At 47.4% G+C, this 11,849-nt stretch overlaps 2 protein-coding genes across 5 annotated transcripts in view; both read left to right on the forward strand.

The window, feature by feature from the left end:
* The window catches only part of PIK3R2 (phosphoinositide-3-kinase regulatory subunit 2), a 30,498-nt gene extending 27,179 nt beyond the window's left edge, over positions 1 to 3,319 (forward strand). For all 4 annotated transcript variants that reach the window (XM_027853082.1, XM_027853084.1, XM_027853081.1 and 1 more), the window contains one exon: positions 61 to 3,319. In XM_027853082.1, coding sequence (XP_027708883.1) covers positions 61 to 253 — 193 coding nt within the window. In that variant the 3' untranslated portion in view covers positions 254 to 3,319. The remainder of the gene's footprint in view (positions 1 to 60) is intronic.
* MPV17L2 (MPV17 mitochondrial inner membrane protein like 2) overlaps positions 299 to 11,849 on the forward strand; it is a 53,752-nt gene continuing 42,201 nt past the window's right edge. Inside the window, 4 exon segments of the mRNA XM_027853120.1 lie at positions 299 to 457; positions 931 to 1,054; positions 1,296 to 1,354; positions 1,471 to 1,560. Of these exon segments, the coding sequence (XP_027708921.1) occupies positions 299 to 457; positions 931 to 1,054; positions 1,296 to 1,354; positions 1,471 to 1,560 (432 nt within the window).

Consider the following 11,849-nt stretch of genomic DNA (forward strand, 5'->3'; position numbering starts at 1 on the left):
AGGCTGGTGCCTGGGTTGTGGGCACACTGAGGACCAGCTCTGCCTTCTCTTGTCTCTCAGGGTGGACGGAGACACCAAACACTGCGTCATCTATAAGACGGTGACTGGCTATGGTTTCGCCGAGCCCTACAACCTGTACGCCTCCCTCAAAGACTTGGTGCTACATTACAAGCATACGTCGCTGGTTCAGCATAACGACTCCCTCAATGTGACGCTGGCCCACCCCGTGCTGTCACCGCCGCCCGCCCGCTGAGAGGCCCGGCCTGCTGGGCAGGACAGTGGTGGGGAGGGGGGCTGCATGCTGCTGCCTTCTCCAGAACCACGGTCTGCTGACGAGCCACGGCCCTTCACCTCTCACTGCCTGACCCTGCCCTCGTCCTGTACTTCCCACGGACGAGGGCCCCCAGACCAGTCCTGCGGCTCCCTGCAGGAGTTAGGGTCTGGTGGCTGGACCAAGGTGTGTCTGTGTGTGTGTGCGCGTACGTGTGCGCGCTCGTGTTTGCATGCGTGCCTGAGTGTGCATGCACATGCCTTCCCCTTCATTTCAGTAAGAAGGGGAAGTGGACTGGTTCTTTTTGGTCATGGTCCATTAGTCACCCAGATTTGTTCCTGACCCACCTCTGGGAGGGATGCAAGCAGGTGGCTGGTGGGGTGCCTTGAGGAGGAGATGAGCCCCCACGCTCGCCCCCAGTCTGGTCTGAAGCACTTAGAAGTTGCCCACATTCTCAAACCCCTTGGCCCTGTCCACTGTGACAGCAGGGGTTCCTGGGGGACCTTGGAGACTGCCAGAGACCTTAGAGATCATCTAGTTCCATGTGCTTTACAGATGGGGAAACTGAGGCCCCCAGCCCAGGTTGGAAGGGGACCTCAGAGGGCATCTGGTTCCATTTTGACCTCCCTGAACAGGAGTCCCCTCCCCTAGATCCCCAGCATTCTAGCCTCTGCTTGAACACCGTCAGCAATGGGGTGCGCACGGCTTTCTGCTGCACAAAGCCCATTCGTTCCACTGTAGAAGAGCTCCAGATAGCGGTTTTTCTTGTCTGGGAGCCATCCAGTGAGAAGAGTTCAGAGACTTGAACTAAGTCTGCCGACACTCAGCTCAGCACTCTTCCTGTTGGGACGGTCTGCTGACTCCTGGTGCTAGAGCCAAAGGGGTCAGAGGGCAAATCCTGAGGTCCCCACAGCTGGAGGAGGGAGAACATCCTGGTTTATAACTCCCAACTCCCCTCCTCCTCACCCTCGTGAGTGGTGCTGTGGGCAGCCTACCATGCTTGTTTTCCAACCTTGTGTCCCAGAGGCCGGGGGCATGGCAGGGTCTCTAGCTGCTGCTCCTACCCTCTGCCCCCTACTCGCTGTAGGATCTCGGACAGTTCCCCTAGCCTTTCTGGGTCTCAGTTTCCTCACCTGTCAAATGGTGGTATTTGATCAAAGCCATAGGGACTAGCGCCACTCCCCACCCCTCCCTCCCAGGGCCTTGCCTCTCATCCAGAGAGCAAAGGCATGAGTGGCCAGGGACTCCGTGGGGTAACCGCAAGGCAGAGACAGGAACAAGTTCCCTGTGTGAGTGGCTGAGGAAGGGCTCTTGGTCACGAGGCAGACCTTTGCTGCAGCTTCCAAGGTTTTCCCCCTGTGTAGGGGAGGGAAGCAGGAGGAACGTGCGTGTCAAAGACGGTATCTGGGACGGTGTGGTCCTGGGGGAAGTGTCCCTCTCTGGGGTTTTATGTTTCAGGGAGGGTGTTTCTTTGAATATATGGGTACCTGGGAGGTGTGTCCTGCTGGGGTTGAGGGGAGGGCTCCCCCCATGTCTGAGTGAACCTGCGGAATTGAGTCTATGGAGGGTATTTCCCAGTGTGTGGTTCTCTGCACGAGAGAGAGAGAGAGAGAGAGTGTGTGTGTGTGTGTGTGTGTGTGTGTGTGTGGCCTCCATCTGGGAGTGTGTAGTGAACATGATGTCAGTCACCTTCCCTCTGGGTCACAGACCTCCTGGTTGCTCTGTTCCCCTCTCTTAGGCCCACTTATCTGTTAAGCCTACTCCAGGAGGTCAAGGTCATTATGCCCAAGCCACCGTCCACAGTCATTCTTCTAGCCTGGTTGGGACTTTAAACTTGGGGGCAGAAGCAGGATCCCATCCTTAGCCCCTGGGCAGGAGGGCAAGGTCACAGGTGCCTGGAGCAGAGACCAGAGCAGTGGCTCGTCCTAGGAGTCTGGGTCTTGCAGTCTCCCCTACACTGCCTTTGGGGGCCAAGAGCCATCCCCCTCTTCTCCTCCCTCTAAGCCACTTAAAGCCTTCCTGCCCCACAAGGCAACCTCAGACCCATAAATAAGCCATAGAACCAGGGAGGGGGGGTGGTCAGAGGCTCTGGGCCCCACCCCCCTTCTTCCCTCGAATCCCACAGACCGTGACTCCCAGGGCAGCCACGTGGAAATGTGCTGCCTCCTATATACTCTGGGGTTAAAAATTACAACGGGCCTCAGCGTAAGGTTTGGTGTATCATAGACGCCCCGTATGGGCTCCATCCCTATATTGGGAGGCCTGTGGTCTGGCTTCTGGACCAGCCACTTCGGGGAGTAGGGGTTTTTGTTTAAACTCTTGCAACACCACAGGATGGTACTATAAGAGTTCCCTCCGAGCCAGGGGGCCCCTGAGCCAGCTGCCCTTGGGCAGGTCATTGTAAAATCCCTTCCATCTCTTCCTTGGGAGTGTGACTTGGGGCTGGCACCGGGGTGGGGCACACGGCTTAACTTCCCTTCTCAAGAAGGCAGATTTACTGAGAACTGAAACCTTTGTGTGAAGCTAGATCTGCAGTTTGAGCTGTGACCAGGGAACATGGAGTTCCCCCAGGAAGCCAACCATAGCTTCATTTCCCCCTTTGAGCCCCATGAAGACCTCCCCACACCCCCCAGTATCCTCTTTTCTAATATAAGCTAGCTAGGTTTGGCTGTTTACAACTTTCTGACTGGTCCTATGGGCTGATGCAGCTTCCTCCTCCCTCCTTAGTCCCCTTGGGGTCAGGGTGCCTGCCTAGCCTAGCCCCCTGAGGTAACATGACCTTTGGACTCCCCTTCCCAGGGGACTCTGGGTGGATGAGTGTGGAGAGACCCCCTGGGGAAAAAAAATTATAACTGGGTTGGGGCACAGAGAGCCTCTGGTTGGACCATTCTTGGGATTTTTTTTTTTTAATTTTTTTTGCTTTTCTTATTTGTGGTTGATTTTGTTTTTAAAGGAAAAACTTTTTTTTTTTACTTTCTTTTAAAGATGGAAGGAGGGCTGTGTTGGGGAAGGTTAGATATGCAATAAATGCTTAGCTGGCCTCCTGTTCTCTGTGGTTCCAAGAAGTCGTCTGTCATGGTCAAAGAGCCAGATGATGCTGGGGGGCTGGTTCTGTGTGGTACTTTGAGAAGTAAAAAGTACTCATTAATGGTACTGTAGGCCCCTCCATAGGACTCTGGGGAAGGCTTGGTGCCATGTTTGTGTCTGCCTGCTGCAGAAGGCCCAGGAAGGCAGGCTGGGCATGAGAACATGCGAGCCTGGGTTTGAATGCTGGCACTGTGCTACTGGATCATCTGGACCTGCTTCCTCATCTATAAAATGCAGGCCAGAAGAGAGTCCTTCAGGGTCCCCAGATCATAAATCAAAGACTGGGAGGGAACTTTAGAAGTTACCTAGGTCAACCCCTTCATTTTGCACTTGGGGAAGAATGAGACCCAAAGAAGTGACTCGCCCCAGGTCACAGAGAATTGGCAAAGGCAGCATTTCACCCCAAATTAACTGATTTTCTAAACCCCCAGTTCATTCCACTGTACCTGACTGAGCATGCGTTCCCTTCCATACCCTGCAAGGGCCCGCCCATCCAGCCTATACCTGAGATGATCCCTCAGGAGAAGCTCACTACCTCCCAATGAAGCCTGTTCGTACAAAGCTCTGGTTTCCAACTTTGCTTTACATAGGGCTGAGGTCTGCCTGCTGACAATGTCTACCCAGGCTGACTAGGATCTTAAAAGATGAAACGTAATACTAGGGGATTGCTGGATCTAAAAGAGTGGCAGCTGAAAAGTACTAGTGAACTTGGGCTTCAGAAAGAGATGCCTTTCTGTGCCTGGGTCTGGGGAGGTGGTGAGCCTGCTCTACTCTGCCTGGGGAGACCCAGTCATTCACAAATCATTTGTTAATCACTTGCGTGTGCTTGGGCCCTTAAATACTTACTGATCAATTGACTAAATCAAAACAAAACAGTCTATGTCTTCAAGGAGATTGTGTTTTATTGGGACAAAACAACATGACTGGAAAAATTTATCAGAAATCATGTAGAAGGTTGTTTTTTGGTTTTTGGTTTTTTTTGGTGGGGAGGACTCACAACAGAGGGCATCAGGTTGGGTGTCCTGTAGGAGGTGGTTCCTTAACTGGGCTTTGAAGTATAAGTGGGATCTAAGATGCAAAAAAAGTAAGGGAGCAGATGCCAGGTGGGAGGGACAGGCTGGGTAAAGGCGTGGAATGTAACAGCAAACCAAGCAGTTAAACTGTAACATGAAGCATGTGGAAGAGAGTAACATGCAGTAAGCCTGGCAAAATATACTGGAACCAGGTAGGAAGAGTTTCTAAAGCCATTTAGTCAGCTAGCATTTTTTAAGCACCTACTAGGTGCCAGACAATGACAGTGCCTGCTCGTACTTTAACAGGAGACAACCCCTTCGATTTATGGACAGGCTAAATTGGAGATAATCATTGGAGGGAAGGCACCAGAATTAAGGGGGATTGGGAAAGGTTTGGGGCAGAGGGTGGGATTTTTAGCTAGGACTTGAAGGAAACTGGGGATGCCAGGAGGCAGAGATGAGGAAGGAAGTTCCAAGCAGGAAGGACAACCAGTGAAAATGTCCAAAATAGGGAAATGGAGACTGTGGGGAGAACAGCTAGGAGGCCCATGTCATCACTGAGTACATGGGAGGATGGGTATTAGGTGTAAGAAAACGTAGGAAGGGATCAGGTTATGCCAGGCTTTATGAGACCAACAGAGGAATTTGTATTTTATCCCAGAAGGAAAAGGGAGTTAGTAAAGCTTCTGGGGGCGGCGGGGGGAGACGAATAACAATTTGGCAGTTGTATGGAAGAGGGATTGAAGAAAAGAGAGATGGAGAATGGGAGATCAGTTAGGAGATTGTTGCATTGCTCCAGCTAGGAGGTGAAGGGGGCTTGAGCTTGGGTAATGACTGAGTGGAAACAAAGTGACCGATGGAAGAGACTGTGGGAAGTAAAATCGGCAAGACTTGGTAACTGATTGGATATGTGGGAGAGAGAAGAGCTGAGGATGATGAACATGGGTGACTAAGAAGATAGTGGTGCCTGCAACAGAAAGAGGGAAGTGAAGAATAAGAGAGGGAAGAACAATGAGTTCTGGTCTAGTTACATTAAGTTTGAGAGGCCTAGGGGACAAGGCATTGAAAATGTCAGTAGGCAGTTGGTGATGTGGGGCTGCAGCTTAGGAAGGAGACTAAAGCCGAATGTGGAGATCTGGAAGTCATTTGCATGGAAGGAAGGGTTGAATCTATGGGACCTGATGAGACCAAGTGAATAATACCTATAGAAAGAAGAGATCCCTGAGATGCACAGAGGGGTGGTACCAGGGTGATAATCTAAACGAAGGGGTGTGAAGAGTAACCAGACAGGTAGGAGAGAAACCAGGAGAGAGGAGTGTCACAAAACCCCAGGAGGAGTGGTTGGTCCACAGCAGGAAATGCTGTAGAGAGGTCAAGGATGATGGAGAAAAGGCCACCAGGTCATTGGTTAACTCAAAGAAAGATGTTTCAGTTGAATGATGTGATTGGATGCTAGATTATAAAGGGCTGAGGAGCAAGAGGAGGGTGAGAAAAAGGCACCTAGATTATTCTAAAAGTCTGGCTATAAAAAAGGGGAGATGTAGGATGGTAGCTGGAGGGGATCAAGGGAAGGTTTGGTGCCTGTTTTTTTTTTTTTTTTTAAAGGATGGAGAAGTCTGGCCATGTTTGTAAGGATCATGCTCCAAAGGGAGTCAGGGGGAAGGAATGTGATAAATTCACTACATAGAGAAGGGGAAATGCACGTTCATTTTTCTTGTAATAAACCTAGTTTTCACATAAATCGTGAAGTTGTGATTGCCTGCTGATGGAAGAGTCAGTGAGAATGTTCTCTCAAGATCGCAAGTAGAGAATTTGGCATTTGCAAGAAAGGACCAGCTCTTCCTTCCAGATTGGAGCAAAGGAGGAGGGAGTTGCGGGGCGGGCTGTATGTCATGATTCAGGGATTTGAAGGATAACATTGGAGTTCGAAAGAGGAAGCTTGGGATGCAGGGCTGTTGCTGAGAGGAAGTGTGTAGTATAGAAGACTTGACAGAATAGCTTTGGAATGGATGCTGAGGGAAGTGGGTTAGAGAGATTGGGGAAGACTAAAAGGATGGAGGTGCTGCAGGGAGGACACGGTTGAGATTATAGGAAAAGAATTTAGAGTGGACCTATTCAGTGCAGTATTATGATCTCCTCCATTGGCATTCAACAGCACTTGTGTTGGAGCAGAGAAGGCAGTTTTGTTCAGTCATTTTTAGTTGTGTCCAAGTCTCAATTGGAGTTTTCTCAGCAAAGATACTAGAGTGGTTTGCCATTTCCTTCTCCAGCTTATTTTATGGATGAGGAAACCGAGGCGGACGTGGTTAAGTGACTTGCATAGGGTTACTCAGCTAAATAAGTGTCTGAAGCCAGATTTAAACTCAGGAAGATGAGTCTTCCTGACTCCATGCCAGGCACTCTATCCACTGTCACCTGGCTGCCCCTGGAAGGCAGATGGTGAAGTAATCCAGGGTTGAGGTTTGGAAAGGGTTGAGTAGCAATTGGAATTGCTAGGCAGTGCATTCAAGGATAGAAGAAAGGGTCAAGCCAAGCTGGTTGACTGTAGGGTCAAGATTTTGAAAGGAGGAAAGTGAAGCCAGAGCAAGGATGGTGGCTGGCCTGGGAAAGTAGGGAGGGAATGGAGTGAGCTACTAAAGGTTGTAGGGAAGAGAGAGACTAGGTTTAGGAGGAAGGTGGCATGGGGAGAGCTGGAAGGACAGAAGCTTATGTTCTCAGACAGAGGAATTCAAAATTATGGATTATGAAGGACAAATACTTAGAGGTGAGGATGAGTTCAAGGGTGTGGCCATCCCTACATGAGGCTGAGGTGGAGTGAAGGAGAAGGTCAGTAAAGCCCGGATCTCGATGAGCTAGAAAGCAAGGATGTTTGAAGGGAAATCAACTTGTAAGTTGAATTCCCCAAGTATGAGGGCCTGGGTTGGGGTGGGGAGGAAAACTATGAGCCAGGCATGGAACTCCTCAAGAAAGGAGGAAGAAGGGGGGAAGGGTTAGGAGGCAGGGAAAGAATCCGGAACTCAATTTTTAAAAATTACTGTTAATTTTTTTGTAATTGGGACATATTTAGTGAAATAAATAAAATTTAAAAAAAAGAAAGGAGGAAGAATGATACAGGTGGTGGCGGTTGAGAACGGTCATCAAGATCTGTATCGGGTGACAAATTAGGAAACCCAAAGAAGGAGAAGTTGGTGAATGATGAATGAGTACAAGAATGTGCTTTTTCTTCCTTCTGGACCACTCTGGGGTCAGAGGGAAAGGGGGAGGGCCTGAACAGAGGTCCATCCACAGCTGGAGAAGATGCCCAGAGGTGCAGTCTCTTCTGGGGGAAGCCAGGTTTCCATTTTTGCCAAGAAGGAAGAAGCACGAGAGGAGATTTGAAAGGACATTTGTTACCAATGGAATGGGGGCAAAATGGAAAACGGATTGAGTAGAATGACAAGGAGAGTTGGAACTGATAAGAATGGGCAAGAGGGGCGAGAGAGGGGTAGCCAAGAAAGGGACATTCTCCCTTATAGCCTGGACCTCTGAATCATGGGGATTCTGAGTCCAGGACAGTTTAGTCTAGTACAGGCACTAAGATAATAGATTGTCATGCCTTTCCCTACAGCCATAAATGCTCTGTGTTTGACTCCTTGGGCAAAGCATGTTGGGGAATGATGTTGGTTACAACCTCTGGGCAGATGGTAAATGGCTAGGCCTACCTAATGGTCAAGGCAGAGTTCAGTGGAGTTTAATAAATGATTATGGATTGATCAATTTAGGCCAGGCAGCCAGTTGCCCATCAAACAGGTCAGCCCTACCCTATCCAATGTTGAATAGATGGACTTTACCCAATATTACAGTGTTGTGTTGCTCTGGGGAGCAATTTTTTTTTAAGTTTCAAATCTTTTTTTTTTCACTGTCAATGAGACCTCCTAAAGACTCCTCCCCTCCCTTTTCACACCCACTAGAACTCCATCTTATAACAAATAAGCATGATCAAGCAAAACTAGCCAACACATTGGCCATGAGTAGAAACACATGCCTTATCCTCCACCTGGCCATCTGCTTCCACCGTACTTAGATAAGCTTCACCATCCATCCTCTGAAGTTAGGATTGGATACTCGCCTGAGAAGTGGTCTGAAGTCTTTCAAGGCCGTTTCCCCCTCAGCCTCTTGTGGTAATTGTGTAAATTGCTTCCCTGATTTTCTACTCACTTTGCTCTGCATCAGTTCATAAGGCTCTTCCTAAGTTTTTCTGAATTTTTCATTATGTTACGTTCTTACAGGATAAGAACCTTGTCAATTGCAATATTACACTGTGATATACATACATACGACAATTTGTTCATCTATTCCCCAAACTGATAGCAGGTTTTGAAAGGACATTGAAGAGCCAGAGGAGGGAAACAAGGATAATGAAGGTTAGGTCTTGTCAGGTGAGAATGACTTAAAAGAACTTAGGAATGTTTGACTTGGGAAAGAGAATACTTAAGAGGACGTGATAGCTTTCTTCAAATATGTGAAAGGCTGTCATGTGGAAGGCAGCTAGGGGGCACAGTGAATAAGACTCCTGAGCCTAGAGTCAGGAAGACCTGAGTTGAAATCCAGCTTCAAACACTCCCTAGCTGTGTCACCCTGGGCAAGTCACTTCACCTCTGTTTGCCTCAGTTTCCTCAACTGTCAAAATTGGGATAATAATAACATCTACCTCCCAGGGATTTGCTGTGAGGATCTAATATGATCATATTTATAAAGAACTTAGCAAACCTCAAAGCATTATATAAATGCTAGCTGTTACTGTTAAGAAATTGTATTTGATCTGCTTGAACCCAGAGGAAAGAATTGGGACCAAGAGAGAGAAAATTCAGAGAGAGGAAATATTTAGGAATTTTGTCCTGATGTCAAAAAAAAAAAATTCCTCAGAAATTGAGCAATGGAAAAACTAGAATGAAGTGCCTCAAGAGGAAATGGGTTCCCCTTTAGGGAAAGTCTTGTCCAAAAGGCTAGACAACTCCTTATCTGGGATGAGGGGGCATTTTGTGAAGGGGCATAAAAAACCCACCAGGTGGTTAGATATTTAGATGGTATGTCACAAAGTGACATTGCTGAAAGAGGCCTTCTGTGTCTTCTAGACCAACCCTCTTGATCTGCAGAGGATGAAACTCAGGCCCGGGAGGGGAAGTGAATTTCCAAGATCACCCCCAAAAATCAGGATAAGAACCTCGATTTTCTAACTCTTGGGGGAAAGAAGAAAGGCTGAAGAGGGAAGCTGGGAGGAAGAGCAGGTCTTGGTGAAAAGATGCTGACTGGGTCTGGACAGGTTGAGTTTGGGGTACTGGTGGGACACATAGCCAGAAAGGAGTTCCAGGAATAGACCTGGCAGGAGTTTAGGGAAGGAGCCAGGGCTGGAGATACAGTTCCAGGAGTTGAGTAAAGTTAACAAGCATTTTTAAAATAGTATTTTATTTTTTCTAATTACTTGTAAAGACAATTTTTAACATTTCATTTTTTTAAATAAAATTTTGAGTTCCAAATTTTCTCCCTCCCTTGACCTCCTCTCTAAGATGGTAGGCATGAAGGTTCTATATGTGCAATCATGTAAAACATTTCCATATTAGTCATATTGTGAAAGAAGAAAGAGAACAAAAGGAAAAATACACAAAAAAATAAAGAAAGTGAAAATAGTATGCTTCAATCTGCATTCAGACACCATCAGTTCTTTCTCTGGATGTGGTTAGCATTTTCCAGCCTGAGTCCTTTGGAATTGTCATGGATCATTGCATTGCTGAGAAGAGCTAAGTTAATCATAGGTGATCTTCCAACAATGCTGCTTCAACAAGCATTTATTATGTACTTCTTGGTTGCAAGGTGCCGTGCTAGGCACTGGCCATACAAAGGAGGTACAAGACAGCACCTGCCATCAGGGAGCTCACAGGCTAATGGAGGAAACAACATGCAAACCTTACTGGACAAACAAGCCATAGACAAGACAAATGGGAGCTAATCAGCTGAGGGAAGGCACTAGAATTGAGGTGGATTGGAACAGGCTTCCTACAGAAGGAGGGGTTTAGCTAGGCCTTGAAGGGAGCCAGGAGGTGAAGATGAGGAAGGAGAGTTTTCCTGGTGTGGGACACAGCCTGGGCAAAGGCCTGGAGTCCTTCAAAGGGCACCTCCTTGTACTTAGGGCTGGGAAAAGACTGGGACAGGATCCGTGGTTTCACTGGGATGGGAACTCCCAGCAGAAGACACTCCCTCTGCCAATGCCAGTTGGTACCTGCTCTGCCACTTAGAGGGCTGGAGAGAGCTGTTGGAAGCACTGAGAGGGGAGCCCAGATTACAGGCGGGCTGGGTCAGTTCTTCCTGGCTTTGAGGCCACTGGGTTATGCTGTTTCCTGGGCTAGCTCCAAATGCCTTTTCATTCATTCATTCAAAGTTTCAATAAAGTTTAGTCCTTGTCCTCCGGGACCCCAGAGAAACAAACACAGATAACTGGACTTCAATAACAAGAAGAAGCATTTCCTTACAAATCAAAACGACTCTGAGGTGCCACATCACACCTATCAGATTGGCCAACATTACAAAACAGGAAAGTGATAAAAGTTGGAGAAGATGTGGGAAAATTGGAACACTAATGCATTGTTGGTGTAGTTGTGAAATGATCCAACCATTCTGGAGAGCAATTTGGAACCATGCCCAAAGGGCTATAAAAATGTGCATACCCTTTGACCTAGCTATAACACTTCTAGGACTGTGTCCCAAAGAGATCACTCAGATGGGAAAAGGACCCACATGTACAAAAATATTTATAGCAGCTCTTTTTGTGGTGGCAAAGAATTGGAAATTGAGAGGATGCCCATCAGTTGGGGAATGGCTGAACAAGTTGTGGTATATGAATATGATGGAATACTATTGTGCTATAAGAAATGATGAGCAGGCAGACTTCAGAAAAACCTGGAAAGACTTGTATGGACTGATACTGAGTGAAGTGAGCAGAACCAGGAGAGCGTTGTACACGGTAACAGCCATGTTGTGTGATGAGTAATGTTGATAGACTTACCTCTTCTCAGCAATGCAAGGATCTAAGACATCTTCAAAAGTCTCACGATAGAAAATGCTATCCATATCCAAAGAAAGAACTATGGAGTTTGAATGCAGATTGAAGCATACTATTTGCTATTTTTTTTCTTCTGTTTTGTTGTTTTCTCTTTCTTGTGGTTCCTCCTATCGATTCCAATTCTTCCTTACAACATGAGTAATGTGAAAATATGTTTAATAGGAATGTATATGTACAGCCTATATCAGATTTCGCGCAGTCTTGGGGAGGGAGGCAGAGAGGGAGGAGGAGAAAAATTTAAAACTCAAAAGCTTATGGAAGTGATTGCTGACAAATCAAAATAAATTAATTTTAAAAAAAAGAAGTATTTCTTGTGCTACCTATGGACCAGAGTACTCAGCACTGGGGATCCAAATACTAGTAAAAAGGAAAGATAGCCCCT

This window comes from Vombatus ursinus, unplaced genomic scaffold (genome assembly GCF_900497805.2).
Source record: "Vombatus ursinus unplaced genomic scaffold, bare-nosed wombat genome assembly UNPS02009918.1, whole genome shotgun sequence".
NCBI classification, from domain to species: domain Eukaryota; kingdom Metazoa; phylum Chordata; class Mammalia; order Diprotodontia; family Vombatidae; genus Vombatus; species Vombatus ursinus.